This window comes from Bidens hawaiensis, unplaced genomic scaffold (genome assembly GCF_021521415.1).
Source record: "Bidens hawaiensis isolate Kalapana, Puna unplaced genomic scaffold, B.hawaiensis_p1.1 tig00035911_1, whole genome shotgun sequence".
NCBI classification, from domain to species: Eukaryota; Viridiplantae; Streptophyta; class Magnoliopsida; order Asterales; family Asteraceae; genus Bidens; species Bidens hawaiensis.
In genome coordinates, this window is record NW_027496251.1 from 114293 (window position 1) to 140498 (window position 26206).

General features: G+C 39.3%; 1 protein-coding gene across 1 annotated transcript; it reads right to left on the bottom strand.

The window, feature by feature from the left end:
• Positions 1–14401: 14401 nt before the first annotated feature.
• On the bottom strand, positions 14402–15502 carry LOC143587877 (protein FANTASTIC FOUR 2-like). The gene has a single exon (XM_077069042.1). It carries the CDS (start codon positions 15232–15234, stop codon positions 14488–14490), a length of 747 nt encoding a protein of 248 aa, XP_076925157.1. The 5' UTR covers positions 15235–15502; the 3' UTR covers positions 14402–14487.
• Between the last annotated feature and the right edge of the window lie 10704 nt (positions 15503–26206).

Below are 26206 nucleotides of genomic sequence, written 5' to 3' on the forward strand. Positions count from 1 at the left end.
TGCCCTCGCCATCCACCATGAAAGAAGTCCAGAAGCTGAATGGTAGATTGGTTTCAATCAACAGGTTCCTAGCGAACCATGCAACCAAATCTACCCCATTTGTCAATACATTGAGAAACTGCTTAAAGAAAAGTCAGTTCAAATGGACTCCTGAGGCCGAGCAAGCTTTCAGTGAGATTAAAGAATGTTTGATAAATCTGCCCGCGCTCACAGCTCCACTTCCTGGTGAAACTTTGACATTGTATCTATCAGTAGGAGAGCGCGCCATCGGCGCAGTATTATTGGTGGATCGCAAGGGAATCCAAACGCCAATATACTATGTGAGTCGGGTGCTGACAGATCCTGAGACGCGCTACTCCATCATGGAAAAGTTAGTTTTGTCACTAACACACGCGTCGCGCAAGCTTCATAGATATTTCAATGGTCATCCCATTGAAGTTCTGACTGGTTACAACATCCAGCAAGTCTTGCGCCGTCCCGCGCTCTCAGGAAGGCTGACAAAGTGGGCGCTGGAATTAGGAGAGCACACGATCTCCTATAAGCCCCGTCCAGCAATAAAGGGACAAGTCTTGGCTGATTTCATTGCCGAGGTCCCCGAAGGAAAAATTGAAGAGGCTCAGCGCGAGGTAGACCCTCCGCGAGCCAATGACGAAGAAAATGTGTGGAGATTATTCACCGACGGAGCTTCAAACAACGAAGGATCCGGCGCAGGCCTCAAGTTGGTGGATCCAGAGAATCAGGAATATACCTACGCCATCAGGTTGGACTTCAAAAGCACCAACAATGAGGCTGAGTATGAAGCCCTGCTGGCTGGCCTGCGCATCGCGCAAAAATTCGGAGTTAAAAATCTAGAGGCCCATGTTGATTCATACTTGGTAGCAGCACAGGTCAATGGCCTTTATGATGCCAAGGAGAACACCATGCCTCTATATCTAGAGCAGGCGAAAAAGCTCATCGAGCAATTTGACTGCTTCAGAATCATTCATATTCCGCGCAGTGAAAACAAATCTGCAGACGCGCTGAGTAAGATGGCATCAACCAGTTTTGATCACTTTGGCAAAGATGTCAGGGTAGAAGTAATAAGCAACCCGTCGGTGGGAGCGAAGTCTGTCCTTGTAACTCATACAACCCCTTCATCATGGATAACTCCATTAATGGAATTCTTGAAGGAGGGAAAAGTACCGGACAGTCGCGCACAGGCGAGGAAGATAAGACACAAGTCGCAGAACTATGAACTGCTTGATGGTACATTATATCGACGCTCTTATCTGGGACCGCTCATGAAATGCCTAGATGCTGAGGAAGCAAGCTATGTGATCAGAGAGATACACGAAGGAATCTGTGGAATTCATGCTGGCCCGCGCATGGTGGTTGCCAAGGCAATGAGCGCAGGTTACTATTGGCCAGGCATGTACTTGGACGCTCTAAAGGAGATCAAAAAATGCAAAGCATGTCAGAGCTATGCGCCAAACACCATGCGGCCAAAGAACAACTTGATTCCAGTAACCTCAGCATGGCCTTTCCACAAATGGGCAATCGACATTGTGGGTCCCCTACCGCAAGCGCCTGGGCGAGTAAAGTTTTTGGTAGTGGCAGTAGATTATTTTACAAAATGGGTTGAAGCCAAGCCACTAGCAAAAATAACAGCCGAAGCGATGAAGAAGTTTATCGGGAGCCACATCATATGCCGTTTTGGCTTGCCCATGGAAATTGTGAGCGATAATGGCAAGCAATTCACTGACAAGAAGATATCCAGCTGGCTCAAGGAATTGCGCATCAACCAAATTTTCACTTCAGTTTATCACCCTCAGGGGAATGGACAAGTGGAACGCGCGAACCAAAGCTTGTTAAATGGGCTGAAGAAAAGGTTGGAGGGAGAATCCCATTCTTGGGTCGAAGAGCTACCTAATGTCCTGTGGGCACACAGGACATTAAGCAAAACCAGCAATGGCGAATCCCCGTTCAGCCTAACCTATGGAACAGAGGCAATGATTCCAGCAGAAATTAGATGCCCATCCCATAGAGTGCTCATGATGAGCAAGATTGATAACGAGCGCGAAAGACGGTTGGATCTCAACTTACTTGAAGGGCGCAGAGAGGCGGCTATCATCAGTGAAGCCAAGTACAAGAAAAAGCTGGAAAAATATTACAACCAGCGCGTGAAAGAATGCCACTTCAAGAAAAATGATTTTGTCCTTCGAAACAATGAAGCTAGCCGCGCGATACCCCCGGGAAAAATGTCCCCCAATTGGGAGGGACCTTATCAAGTCTCGGAAGAATTGGGAAAAGGCGCATACGCTTTAAAAGATTTGAATGGAAAGAAGATCCCGCGCGCATGGAACGCGGCACAGCTTAGAAAATGTTTCATGTAAAAATGTCAAGTTTGTAATCAAGGCTTTTTAAGCCATTATAAATAATGATACGCGCTATCTTCTCTTAATGTGGATTCTGTTACCTTTTGCATACATGTTTCACACTTCCCTTTATTAGTTTTGAGCAATATGACAACATTGTATTGACATCAAAATGAAATAAAACGAAGTAAAACATACATGCGCGAGCTTCAAGCTCAAACGCGTTAACGAGTCTTAACTCTAAAACGTCAGGGCCTTAGCCCAATTCTATTACCTTTTGCATACATGTTTCACACTTCCCTTTATTAATTTTGAGCAATATGACAACATTGTATTGACATCAAAATGAAATAAAACGAAGTAAAACATACATGCGCGAGCTTCAAGCACAAACGCGTTAACGAGTCTTAACTCTAAAACGTCAGGGCCTTAGCCCAATAATGTGAGCCTTAGCTCAAATCACTCACAACATCCATCCTACATACTGCGCACCCTGACCATAAAAATACCTAAACACAACTAAGGCAAAGCAAATGCCAAAACATAGTTGTTAAGGTCTCAGGTCGAGGTCGCGCATGAAAATGTAATGGATATCTGAGTAACACATATTGACACGTAAAGGCTAAAAAATTCATAATTCCATGCGCGAAAACGTCGCGCAAAAGAGGAATAACGAAAACGCCAAGGCGCGTGTCAACATAATCAAGATATGAAAATATCACTTACAATATGACAAGGATTAAGTATAATAAATTCCTTACAACCTTGTTCTTATTCCAACGTGCAAGCATATCTTATATTCAACAAGCAAACATGCGATATAAAGAGATGAATGGGAATGCGCGAGATGCGAAGAAGGGAAAAACAAAATTTCATTCCAAAGCATTGAAATTTACAAGTTTACAAGATGAGATACAAACTACAAATAAAAATAAAAAAAAATATGAAGGGCTTCTCAAGTCTCCACGTTGACATCAGCCTCTTCATAATCCTCATCATCGCCCTCAGCATCTGGCGCAGCCTGCTCCTCGTCATCTCCAAACTGACCATAGTCAAGTTGTTCATCTTGAATGGAGTCTTCTAGCACAACAGTGTCAGGAGCGGATCCTTTGGCCACGCCAGAGCCGCTAGCAACGCCAGCATTCCCCGCGCCATCATCGCCGCTACCAGTCCCTTCGCACTCGTCAAGTAATTTCTTTAGCGCGCCGAGGTCGGGCTGGTCAGCAAGCGCGGATATCTGCAAATCATAAGCAAAAATATGAGTACAAAAAGACTTAGAAAATAAGTCAAGGTAATCTCATTAAGGTTAAAATACCTGCGCAAGGATGGGAATGGGAGTATTCATATACTTCTCCCCCATCGCGGCCATTTCCGCGCAGGCAGCGTCGCTCTGATAAGGGTACTCGGATGGGTTCTTCTTCAACATGCCATATTCATAACCATCCGTGAACCCTTCAGCTCGGCCCACCAAGCGCGCGGCAGCGTTGCAATCCATCACCAGGGCCTGAAACTCGCCTGAGTATTTCATCGCGTAAGCGCAACGAGTCATGCCCTGTGAGATCAGCCATTGGCGATCCTGCGCGAGGCCAGCAACAGACGTCTCGAGGGCAGGAACCTGAGAGTTTAATAACTCAACAGATTCCTTAGTCTTTTTTAGCTCCTCTTTGTCGGACGCTGCTGCCGCCAAGACTTCTTCCTTTTCAGTCCGCGCAGAATCAAGTGCTTCCTGGCTAGACGCTGCCGTCGCCAAGGCCTCATCTTTATCGGCCTGCGCGGCCGCCAGCTCCTTCTTCAGGCGCGCAACTTCACTCTCCAGTGATGATTTTTCAGTAATAGACTGGACAAGAGCTTGGTCACGCGCCTCCGCCTCCAGCTCCAAGTCGCGCGCTCTGCGCGCAAACTTGGCCGCGTCCGCCTCCGCCGCCTGCAGCTTCTCCCGCGCAGCCTGAAGCTCTTGACCGCGCTTCACGAAGGCGCTGTTGGCACTTGCTCTGTTCTCACTGAGCTCTGCTTGGAGCTTCTCAGCTCTCTCGCGAGCATCAGAAAGATGCCAAGCAGACACCTTAGCCTCTTGCTTGGTTTCCGCAAGAGCATCACGTACTTTTACGTAATCAGAGCGAAGCTCTTGGGAGGCAGCAAAGAAGGCTGACCCAGCAAACATATGATCGTTGAGCAGGTCGTCGCGAGCGCGGTCCTCCTGGAACCTCCTTTCAGATGGAGGCACAGCATGAGCCCAGAATTCCGAACACACACCCATGGACTGAAATGTGCAGTCTTCAGTAATAGTCCATCTCGGGCGGTAAATGTGATCGGCTTCCTGCAAAAACAAAGTAATTATCTAAGTTATCAAAACACTAAGATGGAAGTCCGCGCAGCGGAACAAAAAATAACCTATACCTGCGGGGATGAAGCAGAAAAGTCATCGCCAGCCCTACGAGAAGGCTCCGCCGCGAAACCTCGTGGCACTGCAGGGTTGGCGCGGGCGCCAGCGGGGTCTTCAACATCAAACTCCTCATCCTCCTCTGAAATAGGCCTCTTCTCCTGCGACCTAGAATCAAAATCGGTCTCGCAAGGAGGGCTGTGCGCAGGAGGAGGTGAGGGAGGTCTCGACGCCGCCAGGTCGGCGCGCAAAACGGCCTCCTGCTCCTTAGTAATCCCGATGAGGGGAGATTCATCGCTTGCAGGAGCAGGAGCAGAGCCAACGGCGCTGGCACCGGCGCCAGGAGTGCCGCCAGCAGCTTGTGCGCCAGCTACGGCTTCTATGAAAAAATCAACAAAAAGAAATGGTTCATGACTTGATCTAAAAGAAAGTCAGAAAATAAGAGCGCAATACGTACCTTGGCGCAACTCCGTTCGCGAAGCAAACATCGCCATGAAGTCCATTCTGCCCTTCTTTGAGGGTAAAACAGGGGACTTCGAAGCGACCGCCGGCGCAGCCTCGGCATCTTGTTGCGCTGTCGCCTGCTCTACAAACATTTGAGAGAGCAAAGATTCATTAGTAAGTCTATCAGAATCGCGCTCATAGAACCATAAAGGATAAGCAAAGTATACCTGTCGAAGGCGCAACACCGCTTCCCTTTTCCGCAGCGCGAAGGGAGGAGGTAGTGGCACCATGCCTCAGGTGGACAGGAGGTCTGCCCACTTTTTGAGGCAGGGAAGACAAGGAAACCTTGGTGGTAAACTCCTGGGTTTTCCCAAATCCCCCCGCCTGGGTAGGAGGATCCTGAACAACAGGGGCAACATCTTTCTTCTGTTTCTTACTGGCCCCCGCGCCAGTTTTCCCCTTAGCTTTACGCTTTAGTTGGGGCGCCTCCTCCTCCTCCTCCTCTTCCGCGAGCTCCAGCTCGTAGTTTTCGAGCGCATTTACAATACACGCAACAGAAGTGTTAGCAAAATTTGGTATTATAAAGGAAAATGCATAAGTACAAAGACTTACCAGGCGCATCGCTGTCGAAGACAAATCCCAGATCAACAGGGATGAACATGTCATCGAAGCGATCGGGGAAACCAACCTCCCCAGCGCCGAGCGCGACGGAGCCACCCTCCATATGCTCATCATATGCGGCGTGGATATACTCCTTGGTGACTGCACAAAACAAGTCAAATGATATCAGCAAAAAAGAATTATATTCGCGCAGAAGTAAAGCAATGAGATAAACTTACACAAGCCGTCGACTTGGATCACGGGCTCAGTCGCGCTGTCAGCCCACCTACTGCTCATACCCACCCCCACCAGCGCCTCCTCACAAATTTTCTTGGCGGGGGATGGTTCAGCAGTCAACTTTTTAACCCAGGCGCCAGTTGGGTTCTTGACGACACCCACATCCGCAGGCGCAGAAGAGATCGCGCGCATGGTCATGCGGATGGGGATCACACCAGCCCTAATATAGAAAAACCTCTCAGACCAGTCATGAAGGCTCTTGAATGAAACAGTGGAGCACTTCACCTTCTGACTGCGAGGAATAAAAGAGAACCAAGAGTCTTGGATCTTGGGCTTGTAAAAAAACTGAAAGCACCGAGGGGTGGGCTCCTCGCGCTGGGATTTGCACATGAACTCAAAGTGAGTCATGCGCACAAGTCCAAACGGATGGACTTGGGATATATGAATCCCATAAAACTTAAGCAGCGCACCCACAAACCTTGTCATCGGCAGACGAAGGTTGCAGTGGGTGAAAAAGTGGCTATAAAGGGATATATAGCCGGTAGGCGGGTCCGCCGCCGTTTGCCCGGCTCCAGGCAACATGCAGCCAAACACAGGGAGGAAACCCTGAGAGGCGATGAGGCTGTCAAGATCGGCCTGCCTCAGTTTGCAGGGGATTTCATTCCACCTCTTCACCGCCTTGGTCCTCCCTACCTCCTCCGATGAGACCTCAGCAGCCTTCTTCCCCTTGCCGGTCTTCTTCAATGTAGACATTACTAACGATTTTCTACGGCAATGGATGGGGGAGATTGTGTGGTCTGAACTATCAGACATACAAGTGTAAAAACGAACGGAGGATGCTTCTGAAGAACAGAAACCTAGAAGCAGAAGACGGTAATCGGAATAGAATGAAAGAAAGAAAAGAGCTATGAATATTAAACAAGAAGATGAAGGATAAAAAAACTCTAAGGGCTGGCTTTTATAGGCCCAGGAGAGAGAAATTTTGGTGCTTAACGGACTTCACGCGCCCCCACTCGCAGGTTTAAGCCAATGCGAGCGCGACACGTGTCCCTGACACTGTGTGAGGGGACATGAAAGGAAACTATACGGCTGCTGCCAGAGTTCACGCGCCACCACTCGCAGGAACGGACCAACGCGAGCGCGACACGTGTCCCTGACAGCATGTGAGGGGACACGAAAGGCAACTGTAGCACCTCGAGCACACGAAAGGCCTGACACGTCTCCATCACTGGCCCACGTCAGCAACAACCAACCACGTACAGGGACGATTCGTTTGCAACCAAAAGGATAGAATTTCGCGCAACGATGAATAATAAGAAGAAAAAGACAAACCCCTACTAAAAGAACAAACTGTTAAGTCTAATATCTATCTTGCCTCGCTCGCGCGAGACAAGACACACATTAGACTGGGGGGGCTTGAAAAGGTATGTACCCGCCTCAACACCGAGCAAGGCGGGTCAACCCACAAGATATAGACAAGAGGCTTGAAATCAAGACATTACGAAGTCACAAAGCCAAAACCTATGCGCATGGCGCATATCACATATGCTCATACATCACATGCTCAGGCATCATATGCCCAGACACCACACATGCTCAGGCATCATATGCCCAGGCACACATATGCTCGCGCATCACATATGCTCACGCATATCACATATGCGCGTGGCGCATCAGCGCGCGGCGCATATCACATGCTCGTGCATATCACATCTGCGCATGAAACATCTGCGCGTGAGAATAAAGAGAAGACCTCGCGCATCCTCAGGATTGGCGCATATCACACATAATCAACCTCGCCCTTATCCAAATCAGGATTAGGGCAACCTTGATTGTGCACGTCAGACAACCTTCCAGAAGGTATCTTTTTAAGGAATAAGAATATGCTGATGTTGACAGCTGCCAAATGAAAGGTGGACAACTCAGCATAACCCATGTGCTACCACGTGATTATAACCAATGAGAAAGCACCAGGTGTCCCAGAGGACACGTGGCGCAGAGCAATTGGAGGAGGCCAACAAGGCTGAGCCCAATCAGTGGAAACCCTAGCACTATAAATACAGCATCAACTCCACAAGGAGAGGCATCATCATATTCACATTCAATCATATTCAATTACATTCAATCACAGACAGTTACATCCAGTAACACAATCACACAGAGTATTCAGCTATTAAGCAATACTCTCCAGATTTCCTTACTCTGATATTATTATCTTCTCCCACAAATACTTATTCTCACACCGGAGGGTTACCCCAAAGAGGACCCCTCTGTCCCTTTCTGAGGGGTAAGTTGACGGTGCTGTTCATTTTGTAGGTGGAAGAACCCAGATCCAAGAGAAACCATCGGTGAAATAGTATAATCACACCCGAGGAAAGTAGATCGTCTACCAGTGAGTCGATCCACGTTTCTTCAATCTTAAATGACTAGGAATACATTATACACCGATTTGCATTTGATTCTCGAAAATATTACTAGGAATATGTCAAATTTGTTGATTCTCCAACCAATACCGGATTGTCATAGATTTAATCATTTAAAAGTCTTGTTCGAATTGACGAGTGATGCAATTATCATTAATGTTTATTGCTTTGTAGTTTTGTAGGGAACAAGAAAACCAAGAAGCATAATATTGTCAATAATTAAGAAAAGTGACATCACTTAATTAAGCAAGGCCACATGATTGATATAAGGTGGAATCTATTCGTGTTGTAAAAAGGGGCTTGGGTTGTGGTTGATGACTTGGCTTGGTTTTAAGTCCATGGTGGCTATTGGTTAATGTTATGTGGGCATGGATTAGACCTTTTATCTTCTTTGGTGCCAATGAATTCAAAGTGAGAGTGGTAACCAACATAGCTTTGCCTCACCATCTTTATTGTTTTTATTTTTTTATTCAAAGTTATGCTACCTAATAATGTTTTTGGTAGGGCAGTTATGGTAATTACCTATGAAATACATTTTCCCAAATATGAGATAAGCAAGAATTGTATTGTAATCATGTTGTCATAGGGTTAAAGATATCGTGGGACAAGTTTGACATCCGAAATGTTTGTAATAAAGAAAACTTAATTACAAAATTAAATGTTACAAACGATTTTTTTTAGTACAAAAAACTTAACTACGAAATGCTAATTTTGATAGTTAAGTAACATTCGGTGTGAATTACTCAATAAAAGATAATCATATGTCATATATGAGTCTTTACACACTCAAATCATTAAGTATACTTGCTAATCAAATATCAAATCACTATGTGTACACATACTACAACATTATGTGTCATCAAGATATCAATTATGCCAATACATCAAGATGCGTTGAGGAATATTGTAATGGGAACAAAGTGTAATGTGGGAATTCAATGCAAAACAGATATATGCTCAATTAATCAACAACAAGAGGGGTTTCGAGTGAAGATTTAAAAGATGTCAACACAAACCCGACAGTGAACAATTAAACCAACAAATGAAAAGGATAATATGATACGGTAAAGAGAAAGCTTTAAAACATTTTCCTATTATTTTTTTTTTGAACGGTGACTTTCATAGTGGTTGAATAATCAGCCACAGCTCTCGGAGAGAGCTGCAACCGCCCCACTCGGGCCAAGACTATGTTGTTTTAACCGTGTCCACGCTTGACAGGAGTTGTCCGCTCACAAGAGCAAGCTCTCAGGGAATGGACACTCTAATAGAAAACTCGTGTCACCATCAAGATTCGAACTTGAGAGGCCAACCGGCATCAAGCTCTTACCCATCATTTGGATGGCCACTTGAGCTAGCCCAAGTGGTTAAAAACATTTTCTTAATTAATCTCAAGAATTATAAAAATATAATTTTCATAAAACAAAAGTCATTTCCCTAATTATTTTATAAACGTTGATAAAGCTCTTATAAAATGAAAATCTCTATATATAAGTATCAAAAGTACTTGTTTTAAACTTGAATTGTTATTCTAAAATAATCTCAAAGATTATAAAAATATAATTTTATAAAATAAAAGCCATTTTCTCAAAATGTTTAATAAAACTTGGCAAAGTTTATATAAAATTCAAATCTTTATATAATAATTCTAAAATCAAATTAGATTTCTAATATGAATTTAAATTTTGAAATCAAGTAGGTGAATATTTTATGTGTGGTAAAATCCCAACATCTATCATCATGGAAGACGAACTTGCTTAAAATAGATAAAAGGCAGTACAAAAGTGAAAGTCATCTTCCTTGCTTTACAAATTGCAGAAGTAAATTTTACCATTTTGTAAAGACTAAAGAGTGAGATGAATGTATTGTTGAGGTGATTACTACATTGCTTAGTGAGTTATTACTTATTAGGGTGATCACTACGTTGAATTACTAAGATGAAAAAGATGATACTTTCCTTTGAAAGTGAGAAATTTGTACGGGGTAATCCTACCTTAATTTAGTGAAAGGGAATGTTTAGAGTGGATTGTTAACATCCACTTAAACCTTATAAATCAATTATGTATCTATTTCCCTAAACTCTTTATATACATTTTTATATGTAACACCGCGCTCTCCATTTCATTTCATGCATGGCATGGTGAAAATGGTCTAGCCCACGTAGATCATTCTTGCTCTCTACAATTTAAAAATATGAAAAAGAAGATTGACGAATGATAGGTATAACATAGGTTGAATGAGTGAGGGTGAATGGTGGAGGAGATGGTGAGGTGACACTGACGTGAGGAGTGATGCAAAATGATAAATGGTATGTATCATAACCAGTGTTTTGAAACCCGGCCCGGCCGGTCGGACCGGTCCTTATACCAGATCGGGTTAGTGTATTTGGGCCGTTTTGAAAACCCGGCTGGTTTTGCGGGTGGGCGGTAGGCCCGAACCGGTTGACCCGGCGGGTGACCCGATAAAACCCCATTTTTCATTAAATTCAAAATATAATGTGAATGCCGAGATTCAAACTTGGGACATTTCAGAGATAGAAGCTTTAATATTTATTCATAAGCCAACCAACAAGCTTAATTAATGTCTGTATTGATAAAACATAAATCATATATATTTAAAAAGCAATGTATAAAACATAGATAAACATTAAAGTTTATTATTATTATTATTTTTTATATGTATATGAATTATATATATATATAAATTATTTATGGTGTCATCCGGGTCAAACACCGGTCCGTCCTTCCGGGTCGGTCCGACCTTTGATCCGGTAAGACGTCCGGGTCAACGTCCGGACCGGGTCTGAAAACATCACTCATATAAGCACGTGTAAAGTCAACATATTGAAAATAATAGTTCCGTTGAATTTGGTCAAAGTTGTATTATGATGGCTGGAAATTGGCTACCAACGTGAATGTTGATTTTATAGAGTTTCGTAAATTATGTGCTACTGTAACATGCCACCAACTATATTCTAAATTGTGCAAGGTGCATGCACGGTTTGACATCTATGCACATTCTAATGTATGGAATTGATAAATATTGTGGTGAACGTGTTTCTAAACGGACATTACACACTATGTGTGACTCTTGACAACTAACTAAAGCTTGGGAATATCAAAAATGAAATAACATGTTATTCATGTATAACAATATCAACAATCGAGAATACATGAGGTGGATCGGTTATAACATATTATAATTAGTGTTAGGTGTGTTGGTTTAGGATTAATTTTATTTCACATAGGATTGCTAAGAATATGCATGGTTTCTCAACTATTTTAAATCTAGCTCCAAACTCGAGCGTGCAATCTAAAGACTCGTTTAGGTATCAAGTGTGATGTAATATATAACATGTTTTTTTTAAATATAAGCAATAATATACAAGAGTTGTAATGTAGCATGTACTTGGCATGTTTAGATTGTAAAATCTTGAAAAGGGAATGTGTACTAAACCAATTCACATGCAGAGGATCATTTTTCATTGACTGTGATGCGGGTGCATGCTCCAATCATGGGTCCTACACCTGACAGTTACAACGTAGAAGTACCCGAGTCGTACCCGGCCCCACTTGCATGTTCCACTATTTTTATTTCTAACCAACTATTTAACTTTATTCTTTCTCTTAATTTTAGGACCTCTAGCGAAAATAAAGTTAGATTTGTATCATGCTTTTATTTTGGTGATTAATTGTTTCAAAGCCTTGATTAGGTGTTTAGGATTAACTATATTTTAACTGTTGCAGTTAAAGTACTCCGAGACACTTTTAATTGGTCGAAAATTTAAATGCGTCATTCGCTAGATGTAAAAATATTGCATTTTAAATTGGACCGGGTTTTCGTTTTATACAACCTAGTCATTACATCATCTACATAAACATTTGTTATCAACTGTTTTGTAATATAACAAATACACCTATGACCTATCTTTCAAATTCTCATGATCATTACATGCAATTTATTATTCATTGCAGAAAAGCATCCCTCAATATTTGTTGATGCGCCAAAGTAAAACTAATGTTAACTTCAATAAACTAATTTTATATCTTGCAATAAGTTTTAAGAAATTTGTTGTTTTCCGTCTTCCATGACTCATGAGCACTCAGGAATCACGATAATAGACTTTTTACTCCGCCTTCCATGGTAGCACTCGCAACACCAACCAAGGAGATCAATATTTTGGGATTGAATCGATATAACCTTTGATGGAAGCAATCACGACCAATGATTCTGGTTAAATTGCAGTTGATTTTTTGTATTTTAGATCTGTAACTAACTTTGGTTTCTTCTACAACCAATTTTATTTTAAGTTCTCTTGTTCACAACAAAGGATTTTTGGATTATAAGTTAGATTGGTTTATGTTAATCTACAATCAGTTTCGTTGGTTCACTCATTTTGAGCTTGTTCGTTGTTTGTAATTTTGGTTCATCGATAGGAGGTTCATGGAGATGGAGGTAATGAGATTTTGTGAAGAAAGTGGTATATTGGTAATGGTAATGTTTGAAAATGTCATGGAAAGTTTTAAATTCCATCACACATAGAAATATAGAAAGGGTTGTTGAATTCCATCAATAAACAGGGTTTGATGGAATTCATCACATACCAAAACCTTTCACTTTTTAACCAAACGTACACAATTTGGTTGAAATTAGTTTCAATTCCCGTTTTTCTTTCTAATGAAATCCATGAACCAAACGAGTTCTAAGAAAAGAGAAGATTATAACAAGATCAAACCCTGCAAGACCTCACGTTTGAGCATTCGTTCACCTAACCAGTTGTGTTGGCTTCTCTTTGAGCATTCAGATCCTCTCCACGATTTTCTAATCTAAAGTTTAACAAAAAAAATCAAACTTTTCAAAGTTTCTCTCTCATTTTAAAAAAACTTTCACATCCCATCCACCAATTTTATATTTATCCTACTCACAAATACTTATTTCATGAAATATAAATAGTAGTTTTTCATATGAAAAGCTACTATAGCAAGTTTTTATAATTTAATGTCAAATGAATGAAATTGTTGAAGGGCGTAGTGTGCTTTTAAAATATAAGAATTTTGTATATTTTAAAATAGAAGATGGTTTGACGATGACTCGTGAATGCTCTTAGTAGGAAAGCTATTTTAATATAAACTGAAATCCAATTCAAAGGATGTAGTGTATTTCCACATAAAGAACATATGTGTATTCACTATTTTGTAAATAAAGATTGTATGGATAAAACGATATGATAGTGACTAAAATCTTGAAAATGTCCCAAATGTTGTCGTATTGAATGGAACATGTTTATAGACAAGTGGCTGTTCTTTTTATTTTTGTTAATTTCATAGAATAGTTATTCATTTGGACCTGTGTTTTCTGATCGAAATCAGCCATGATTTGAAATAATGTTTGGTCCTTTTCACTTATCTACGTATGCTTTTTTAGCTAGAATTAGCTATAAGTAGACATTTGTACCATACATTTATAACACATGATCTTTATACCTACAATTAGGTAACTAAATATCTGAACTTGATATTTAAGGCAATAACATGTTCATATCATGAGTCAATCGTACATTCACCCAATATATCAACACCTTAATTATGATTTCATTAAGAGACCACATCTAAGTATATATTTTGTTCATTTAAAATACACATATTAATGGTAATGAAGTCTTTTAATGAGTAAGTTTTAAAAACATATTTACCGATTCAGAGTCATCCTTTTAAGCAGTCAAGCTATATGTTAATGAGTCAGCACAAAAGTGTCAAACAACCCCGAGTTTTAACTCGAGGAGCTTTAGTTACAGTGATTAAATATCATACTCATTTTTTTGTTGTTTAAAAAGATTACACATGCATTTATATACTAGTTAAACAAAAGGTTCACCCAAAGTCCAAATTAGATAAAAGAGTCATCCAATAACCATAATAACTACAAACTATATTAGAAATACCCTATAAATAGGATACCAAAAACATGAAATTAGAAGGGTAAAAACATTAGAAATCACATGTAGTAATCAAGCATATAGCTTTTTCTTAAACAACAATCAAATTTTTTATTTTCAAGAAATTGCCACCCGACAAGAACCCCAATTATTTGTAAACACCTTGTTCCCATTGCCACCCTCTTTGCACCTTGTTAGCACTTTCAACTCTCCTTTTTTAGAATGAGCTTCAAGAGAATGATTCGGAGTTCCAGTTAACTGCCACTGGTTTCCGTCCATATCCCACCGCCAACCGCCCTCATCCTCCTCCGCTGCCACCGCCACCACATCCTCCTCATCATCAGATTCCACCTCACCACCTTTTTCATAATTTTCCATTTCAACCCTTCCACTTTCATAATTTACAAACCGGCCCCTCAACAACGAAAGGCGAAGCCTTCCGTTTGTACGTTCCGTTTGAAAATGTGTACCACAGTTAAAAAAGCTCACAGCCTTTATAACCAACCTCCCACCTTCCCTATGCTGGTTGACCTTCACCGCGCCATCAGAGCCGCTGATGGAGGTCAACGGAGGCGGGAAGTCATTCCGGCGGACTTTCCGGTCAAAATTCCGGCACTTTGACCTTTGAATTGCCCTCAATCTCTCCCTTTCTTCCATTGAAATTGCATAAAACTTATCTCCACTTTCACTAACATCACTTCCAGTCTCACTTCCTAAACTCTCTGTACACATTTCCAAGCTCTTGGAACTCAATGCGGATGCGGACCGTTTGACCATCGGATGAACGTAAACTTCATCAAGAGTCTTGGAATCCAATGATGGGTTCTCAAGAACTTTCAAAAAGCTCCAACCAGCGGACGCCATTAGAGCTAAAAAGAGCGGAAAATCAAGAACTTTGTGTGTGAAACTTGGAATTAAACCCTTTTGTTGAAGGGATTAAATGGTCAAAAACAAGTAAGATATGGTGAGGAGTGTGGTTATGGCATGAAAGGAGAGTGAGAGGGTGAAGGGTGTATTTATAGGTAAAGAAATGTGGGAGAAAGGCAACTTTTTAATGCAAATGGAATTTTTAGTTTTATTAATATATTGTTTTTATTCCAGCCTTTTACTTGTCCACACATTTTATTATCAACTTGGATACATACAACGTATACACAGTTTGTGCTCAAATGTATCTAAAGTGTGTTCGGGATAAAACTTTTAACTTTTAAGATTGTGTTTAGTTGGTTAACACACAAAAACTTGTCACATATTTTCTAATAGGGATGAGATCGGTACTGATGTACTTGTAGCTAGAATACATGTACTATATATTAACAAAACTAATGGCATGTTTGGTAACCCTCCTAAGAGGCTACCTTTTAATTATTAAAAGATAATATTAAGTCTGAATGGTTAATACTACTAACTCTTAATCACTGTTAATAGGCTACCAAACAACCTTTAGAGCATCCACAATAATGAGACATACAACATCAAAAAACATTGTTTAGTTAGTTGTCATGTCATAAAAACACCATTATTTAAAAACACTCAAAACACACCCAACAGGAATCCTCATAGCACCGAAAGACATTCTCATCACCCACCCAAAAACACTACCCAACCCCCGGGCCCACTACCTGCAAAAAAGATCTCACCTCCATCTTGTTTTTTCTGATTTTTACCCAAGAACTTATCAGAAAAATGATCATAAAAATAATACCCAGAAGGCCATAATAGCTAAAAAGTGATGACGTGTAAAAATGGCAAAAAAAACTACCCACAAAAATGAGCTAGTATGGATGTTCTAAGTACCGAATACTGTACCAAACAAGGGTACGGTACCCGCTTTACCACTTGCCTTTTTCTTCTTTCAAATCACTAATGATCTTGGTTTCGGTACATGTTCGAGTAATAAAAAAGCTAACTCGGTGCGTATAGGGGATGACCACCAAATTGGCAAAATTGGATGGAAGTAGATTGGAATACACAAGAAAAACTAGGGTTATCAACTAGAATATGCAAGACTATATGATTTATCGATAGAAATGTGCAACTCCTTGTTTCATGATTTGAAAAGTGACTTGATCTAAATAGCATGAAGATTTGTATGTGTTGGACCTATTTTTTAGCCCTGGAATATTGAGACTTCCCAATAAAACCTCTATATATTTCAAGAGGGTACCAAATACCGAAAAATAATCGTACCCGCAATTATCGAATACCGAAATCCTAAAATCTTGATATCGATATTGGTACCAAATAGGCTAAATTGGTACGGGTATTTAGAGAAAAAGTCTCATCCCTATTTCTATTTAGTGTAAAAAGCTAAAACTTATCATTATCACGAGTACCTTCTAAATAGAAACCCTAAACCCAGCCTCACCTATCCGTTCGACCTATCTACATGAACGAGCACCCTAAAAATTAAGACACAAAGCCAATGCTCAGTAAACAAGCTCGAACCCACATCATCACATAAACACCTAGTAATGATGGCCTTGGAGATTCTCTCAAGAGGTTTACAAAACTTGTAACAAAAACTTCGATACCAGCATGTAGTTTGGACCGTTGTCCCAATTTGTTCCAACTTTATCTTATTTGTATTGCAACATTGTAATACAATATATTGTATAACATTATAGTGTATAGTAATACAAATGTGAGTGAGATAAATATACAAAGTAAAAGTTAAAATAACATATCTGATTTTAAAGTTTAAGAATTGTTTTACACGCCTTTAAACCTTGTATACTTATATAAAAACCCATAATTTGATGCTTAAACCCAAAGCTATATCCTTTCTTTTAGTTGTATTCCAATATGGTCACTAGTAGCACCTTTGAGAATGTAGAGAGCCAAGGGAAAAAAGGAAAGCCATGACTAAGTTGCCAAAAATGAGATTAAAAAAATATGAAGTTGGAAACTTTGAGGAGAAAAGTTGAAACTAGTTGAGGGCTATAAACGTGAAGCCTTTAAATTTGATTGGCTAATATGAAAAATACCTAAAACAAATGGTAAAAAAAAGTTTTATGTTGGGGTGCAAAAGCATTATGATTGGCATATCCTTCTTTTATAAGCAAAAGTGAGCCTACAAAGGGACAAGATCCCTTAGTGATTTTTTAGGTCATTACTTTGCTTTCCATTCCTCCTCTTAAATTATTGCCTTTTATTACTATTTTTTATATTTGTTTTCCTGTCTGCCTCATCCCAAAGGTCAAAACCTATGTTGGTTTAGAATATTGGTACGTATGACAGCCTTGAAGATTTTTATATTGGGTTAGTAACATGAAAATATAACATTTTTATTATATTATATTAATAAAATACCTGATCTGGTTTATAAGAATTATTTAAAGTTGTTAAACTTGTTTAAACATCAGCTGTTATTAACGACTAGTACACAACCATAAATCACAATATTTTAGTATCCAAACAGGGTTGATTTGAACTCTTCCCACTTGGAAGAAACACATTTTTTAACATCTTAATATTTAATATTAGACTACAAGCCTTTTGGTGATAAGAGTATGTGTAGTCGTTAACTTTAAAGTAAAAAAGTGAATGTCACGTAGACGAGGAGGCTCTCACTAACTTTTGTCTAAACACGCGTACTGGTTTAACTAAAAACAAAATTATCTTAAACTTTTTTTATGAAAGTGTAAGTTGGGTAGTTTGATTGGTTAGAAGAGTCTAGCCCATAGCGCCCTACCACGTTTCGTTGTTTAACACCCCCAACCAAGTGATGTGACATGGGGTGCTATTCCAAACACTTGGTCTGAACATCAATTGCAAGCCGAATCATTACACACATTAGTGTTATGTGGTTGATTTGTTTTTTTTCTAACAATGTTTTTCCGAGTCTAGTTATGACTAGATTTCAATCGTTCCTAGGTGTTAGACACTTCAGGTCCAACTCGAAAAGCCCCCATAGACGGAAACCCCAACAACCAGGTAAACCCGTCCCCCAACGTAGCTGCCGAGGCTAGAACCAATGACCTCTCATAGGAAAAGCAACGAGGCTACCACTACGACATAAACGTGAATGTCATCCATTTTTTATACAAATTCATATCATGTTATACAATTAAAGAATTATCTCTGTTAGCATTTTTACACACTTTGTTTGAGGGTAACCAATGGTTTTCTCTATGAATATTTACTAGCAAATACGTTAAAAGGTTCATAGATCTGAATATATCAACATGGTTAAAACATATTTCGAACAACATATATAAAATACTAAGATTATCAGTTTATAAAATTTACTCTCGTATTCCATCTTAACTAGAGTAATTTTATATTCACTTTATATGTATCGAACTTAATCATTTTTTGTTTAATCATTCATATGATGTGGTGTTAAATGAAATACATGATGCTGATAAAGAAACTAGGTAACATACATATATTTTTAGCTCAAATAGCATTGGAGAGGAAGTGAAGATTTGGAATGAAATTATGAAAACTATAAAGTCTCAAGTTCTAATCTAATCCCAACTGGGTTATACCGCAGTGTGCCTTCATGCAGCCGGGTTTTCTTAGTACATGAGATAGTGAGTTTGGGCTACCCAGCACTGTATGCGATCGCGGACGTATGAGACCGATTTTTGCCACTGGATTACCTCAGGTAACCGGGCTTTCTTAAGTTAATAAATTGTTTTTAGACATAAAAGGGTTAAGTACGTCATTTTTAAAAAGTAAGGACATAATATTTTACATTTCCCTCTTTATATATTGCTTTGCCCACAGGTAATGACAAGAATAGTTAGATTTGTTTAATCATGGTTTACTAAAGTTTAAATGTCACTAATATTTTATTTTTAGCAGGAAAAAAAAGTAAATAAAATAAGATGCTAAAAAGATAACTGAAATCACAAGTCGTGGAACCCACTCTGGCCTACGTCACTTGCCTTTTTAGCCACTCGTTCCAAGAAAATAAAACTTTATGGTTCCTATCAGCATACCAAAATACGAATAATATAAAATAGAGTTAAAAATCTCTCTGTTTCTTAGCTTAGATGGTTGAAAGATGAATGTGTTCTTATATCTCCAAAACACCCACCATGTCCAGAAAACAACCGCCTCGATAAGCCTTTTCTTAGGGTTAATCCACAAACCATCAAGCAATTCCATCAATGTTTTAGGTCGTACCACCACCAAAACATCAATGTCCAACCAGGATGCAAGCAAGCTCCATGCCCTAGAAGCGACATCACACGAACCACAAACATGATCGTTGTCGTCAACCTTCGTACTGCAAGAGGGACAAAAGATAGACTGGATATAGAATGCACGGCGACTGAGATTCCATTTGGTGGGCAATCGGTCCCGAAGCACCCTCCAAGACATAATATTCACTTTTTTGGAGCAAAAGTGTAATAATTCAGATTTTTCCATATATTATTTTATCGATACCCCCGGCCCACTTTTATGTTCGGGTTGTTTTTATCAAACAAAGATAACGTATTTAGCGAGTGAATAAACTGTTATTATATTATGCCTTAATTATTAATATAATATATATTTATATACTTTCAAATTATGACAAATATAACCCTAAACTAAACTTTTGTCCAAGTATGTTTCCCTCTTCATACTCCAGGGTCTAAGATGCAAATTTAGTATACTATAACCCATAACCCAGTTACCTGATCCAAACCCAAACCCGACTCATGAACCCGTTGGTGAGATTTCATGGATTGGACCGCAATTCTCGTAATTATTTTTAGCAAGTGATTCAGCAATCGCGTTATACCTTCCAATAACGAGCTCACCGACATCTGTGATTAGGAAATTGATATATTTTTGATTCGTATTGCTTATTTTAACGAGTCGTCATAAACCCGTATTTCAATATACACTATAACAAACCTTATAACTCAATTAATCATACATAAACGATCCTTTCAACCTCACGAACAAAAACCCCTTAACCTATTATGTTTTAGCAGCCTGCATGTGTTCGTCCTTAAGCATCTTCGGCCGACGCTGTTCTTGCCCAATTACCCATCATGTAATCGTCGTTACAGGTATTTAAATACGTACTTGAGTTCTTCGTCCCCCGTATTACAATAACCCTATGGTTATTGGATCAATTACTTACGGATTTAAGCGATTGATCTTGTTAGGGTTTGGTTCTAAATCTGATTTCTTTAAACGTCTGTTTATAATTTACGAGTTTTGTTTGCAAGTGCTGTTATCCCAGCTGGTTTGATACTTAATTATTTGGGTAGAGGTCGCAGGTTCGAACCTCTGCCATCCCGGTTTTCAGTTTATTTTTGGTAAATGCATGTTAAGATCATTTTTTATTAAATATACTAATAATAATTATTAGTAAATGCATGTTAAGATCATTTTTATTAAATATACTAATAATAATTATTATTAAATAATTGTTTTATTAAAAACCGACTCTCTAATACTTGTGTTCTCGTATCTCTCGTTCGTGTATGTACGTATATGTGTAATTGGTTATGCATATATGTATATATGCGTATATGTATAATATAATAACACGAAAACTAATAATTATTATTTAATATATATAATAAGTAAACTTTACTTATAAATATACAAACCTATAATATTTTTAAAGATGTATTTTACTTTAATGTTATAATTTAAACTAATGTTTTAATAAATATATAAATCAAGTAAACCAATTTTATAAAACTACAAATAATATTTAAGTTATGTTTTCATAAATCAAAATAATCATTTAATATAATGTATCCTTATATAATATAATATTATTATAATAATTACTTATTAATGATTATCGAGCTGTTGTATTTAATCTTAAATCTTTACTTAAGCGTATCCGTTACTCTCGTTTTACCATAGGCTTTAACGTTCGCGTGCGATTCTTTTCCCCATTCTCATTATCTTAAATCATCTTTGAGGTGAGTACCACATTCCCCTCTTTTTACTCATGTTCTCACATTTTGGGGACATATGCGTAAATATACTTTCTCATATATACTTATACTCAAAACTGCAACTTTGTCTTATGTGTTAACAACTTATACGTTACTTGTTTATGTGCTTATTTGCTTTGTATGCTTTCGCATTCGGAGAGGTCCAACATAATCTCAGTCTAGTATGATCATACGCCAGTCGTTAGCCTTTGTGCTTCTCGACATCTCAGTTATACTTGCTCATTTGGTTATTTTGTTATTCTCATATGACTTGTTGCAGCTACATATTTTGTTATATATACTATATGTACAACTAAACTGGTGTGTTGCTCACTCAACATGTGTTGTTGACAAAACTTTATTTTATACGCATATGCAGGTTGGTAAAGACTTAGTGAAGACTTTAGTTAGAAGAATATTTTAATCAAAAAGTATAAAATTTGTATTTTTGTATAAATGATGTACTTGTTTGTATTTTGATTTATTTGATAATTGAATTCAATTAATAGATATTGTCATTTAAATATTGTGCATTATAGTAACCTTGAGAGCTGTGACAATCGGTTCGCGCCCCGGCATTTCCGCCATAGGTTGGGGTGTGACAAAAAGAATTCCATCGAGTAAGGGGCAAGTTTGAAGAACTAGAAGGAAGGGAGGTTATATCAATATGCTCTCTACTATCCTTAACAAAAAATTCTCTGTTATTATTTAGAGATCAAATCCAACCATCATCTTCATTCGAAATATGAACCTCAATGAGAAGGTTCAAGAGATCATCAAGTTGTGATTGTTCAACGCCTCCTCTCGAGACTCTACGCCAATCCCAAGACCATCTATCCTCTATTCTCCTATCCGAAATGAGGCACGACCTTTTTTCTCTAACGTAAATAACAGTTTAAAGCGGGATGCCAAGTCAATCTCGCCTAGCCAAATGCAGGGGCGGATCTATAGTAGAAATGGGTGGTTCCCCGGAACCACCCGAGTTTCGAAATAATAGTGTATTTGTATATATAAAACATTAGAGGAACCACCTTATAAATTAGGAAGGAACCACCTTAAAAACATTTGAAACGCTTGGCCAGCTGGTAAGGTGCAAGTTTTGTAACTTGAAGGTCACAAGTTCAATTCCGGATTTCCATATAATTTTTGAACTTTTTTTCTTGAACTCTTCCTTTTTACTAACTACTGCACAACCCATTTAGGGTTTTATTAGTCAAAAAATAAAACACACCGACACTAAACACAATGGCGCCTGCTATCTCCCCTGTCCCCCTCGTCCCCGTCGGCCGTTCCCCCGACCACCACCGCAGCTTTTCCGGCCGTTCTCCAACCTCCTGCCTTCCTCTCCTCCTGTCTTCTACTCTTCCTCGAAGCTCGATTGCTCGAATCCTCCCACTTTGAAGGTAAGTTTGCATTCATTTGTTAAATGTTAATTGTTCTTGACTTGTTAATTGTTCTTGATTCCTAACTACTTAATTGTTAGGTTATTTGTTAAATTTAGTTTTAATGGCTTGTGGTCACGAATAATATATTTCAAATCATGGTTGTTGGTGTTGGGTGTTAAAATAGTTGGAAAGATAAGAGTGGTGGTGTTGGTGGATGTTTTTTGTTGAGGTAAAGTTAATTGTGTGAATATGGTTTCTAACCGGCCCGACCCTCAAACGGACCCGGAATTTATTATTGTATTTTTATTAGACCCAATTACAAATTTTGTCCTTTAAAAAAAGCCAAATTACGGTTCGTGTCCTTTCCTTGCAGGCGGTGTCCTTTAAACTTTTTTTTTCTACACGTTATGTCCTTTACGCTAACTGGGTTAGAAAAACTCAGTTAAATGCCCTCACGTGAGACGCATGTGAGGGCATTTTTGTCTTTTTGCCTACCCTTCTTCTTCTTCTTCTTCATGTCATTCACCGGAATCAAACCCGAAATACACGTGAGCTGCCGGCATCACATCATGAGGCTCTTCAAGATCCCTAATCTCCGAACACTGAATCACCAAACCACTCGAGGTCAGTCCACCCTACAGTCGCCACACATAACCCCGTTATCCCTTCACGAATCCATCACTTCTTCTCAGTGGCATTTCGTCGAACACTTGGCAGACACCCTCACACCCACCACAATCTCCACCACCCTTCACAATCTCCGCTCACACCCACCTCTAGTCCTCAAATTCACCCAATATTTCAAACACCATCATCAATCACCATCATCAATCACCAACCAATTCTCCATCACAGGCTAAGAAAAATCCACCCTAAACACCCCCGCCGGACTCACCACCACCACCACCGGAATCAATAGCCATGAGTGGTGGCCGGAAAACCGACTGTAGCCGCTGCTGTACACCCCCTAAACACCCCCGCCGTAGATGCTGGTGGCCGGAAAACCGACAATAGCCATGGTTTAGATTCAAGAAAATAAACCCTTTTGGATTCAAGACAACAAATTTCCAAACAAATCACAATGGTTTTTGTTGTTTGATTTTGTTTTTTTCTGTTAAAGGTTGTGGATTCTGTAGATTTGTCACTAGGGTTCCGCTTAATCGGAACTAGGGTTTGAAATTTGGGGCTTTTTTTCCGGGTTTGATTCCGGTGACAAATCAAAAAACCCTAATTCCGGTAGTATGTGTATACTGCGATGAATAATATAGACATATGCATAACGAAATGAAATGAAATAGAAATAGAAAGAAGCTGAATGATGTTGAGCAGAATTGATGAGAGAAGAAAGTGTGTTGAAAGACCAAGAAGATGAAGATCTTGCAGATCGAGAGAGAGAACTGATATGTACAGGTGATGGAGAATTGGTTGGGGATTGATGATGGTGATTGATGATGGTGTTTGCAGGGGTAGGCAAAAAGACAAAAATGCCCTCACATGCGTCTCACGTGAGGGCATTTAACTGAGTTTTTCTAACCCAGTTAGCGTAAAGGACATAACGTGTAGAAAAAAAAAGTTTAAAGTACACCGCCTGCAAGGAAACTTAGAAAAGGACACGAACCGGTTTTTGGCTTTTTTTAAAGGACAAAATTTGTAATTCTGTCTTTTTATTATGTAATGAACTTTGCCCGAACCATCTAACCGACCCGAACCTCAAACCGACCCGGAATTTTTTATACCCGATTCTATGAAATTGAATCATCTAAAAGTTGTGCACCACCTGAAAAAAATTCCTGGATCCGCCACTGGCCAAATGTCTAACCAATATAACATTTATATTCCTTCCATACTAACATAAATTTAGTTTGGTTGGTTGGTTAGTGGAGTATTTAACAATACTTAATCTTGGTCATGCATGTGGTTCGATTCCCGACGTCCACACCATTTTTATTTTATTAAAAAACCCTTTTCCGGTTCACCCGTCGGGTGATCACTAGGTCCGGGCCGACCGCCACCCAAAAAACCCGGACGGGTTTTTAGGAAACGGGCCAAATACCCTGACTATAGGTCCCGACCGGATCGGGCCAGGTTTTAAAAAACTGAAAAAATGAATACGGTGGGCCAGTTAAATGGAAGTCTAGGTGTTAAGTTCACCATATGCGTTTGATTGATCGTCACCATCTTCGATGAGACCTGCTTTGTGAACCACCACTATAAGCCTGCCAAAAATGATGGGACCTGTAAACGAAAGCCTAGATGTTTTCTCCATTGGATGTGTCTGTCGTTGGAATAGAACAAATAATGCACAATTGTTGCGGATCCGGAGCTTACAATAGCATGTTTTTCAAAGGACTTATTCTCGTTTACAACACTTTCTTGTGGCTCTATCCATGTCGGGGACCAATCATGTTACCTACTTACAAAACTTTGAATAAAATTTGTAATTTCCAAAAAGTGTGCACCAATACCATAATACATGTAATCAATTTTCTTGTCAAATGAGGACACCATATGTTCTAAATTAGCACGAAATTAAACTACATATATTGTAATCTTCACTGTCTCATTTATTTGAATTAGTTAGCGTAGCTTAAAAACCTGTTATATATCATATAATTTGGTTTTGTCTCGTCTTAGGAATTTCGGGTATGCTTTTAAGTTTTAATTCAAGTTTGCCATTTAGGATGTAACCCCATGCGAATCCAACCCAATCACCAATGGACACGTCAACTTCTTCTTTTATAGCTATTCATTTGTATGCGCACAATTATAAAGAGATTTCAGAAATAGAAACGAGCCAAAATTTTTTTAGAACACCGACTTTCTTGAACTTAAGCAATAGGCTATCATACTATTCAAATTTAGAGAGCCCTGATACTTCACTCTGGTCAGACTATGTTGTCTTAACCGGGTCCATGCCAGTTTCAGAGTTTGGCTTGTGCGTTTCCCGGTAAACGTCCGTATCGGCGACTGCCACTTGACAGTCGTTGTGCCACCACAAGAGCATAACTCTCTGGCTTAACACACTGTGGGACGAAAACCTGGGTGGGCTCTAGGTTCGAATTGACAACTTTTGCACAAGGGCTAGTTCAAATCATTTATTGTCAATATCCATCCAAAAGTGATACAAGTGATATTCGAACATGAGCCTCCATTGAAGAACCCAAGCCTCCTACCACTAGGTTGGCTATATGCTTTAGTATTTTTTTGGTTTAATTTTTTTTAAAGGGCACTATTAATAAAATGAAAAAAGAAACCACTTATAAGAGGCAAACAACTCAAAGATTACAAAGGAAAGTAAAGAACATCAACAAAACATACAACCGCTTATAATGTAAAAATTAACGAAATTGAATATGCACCACTTCTCACGACACTCGTTCATCTTGCTTCATTTTTTCTTCCATAAGATGATGTTGATTTGATGTCATTCACTAATTTTGTAATCACTAAATGGGCGTTATTAAAATAAGATCATTCCTCGTCAACCATATCATCTAACATGTCATTACCTATATAGATTGAACCACATAAACGTATCTTTACAAATAA

Bases quoted from the DNA above. Each gene is read 5' to 3' on its own strand.
- LOC143587877 (XM_077069042.1), bottom strand. From the start codon at position 15,234: ATGGCGTCCGCTGGTTGGAGCTTTTTGAAAGTTCTTGAGAACCCATCA.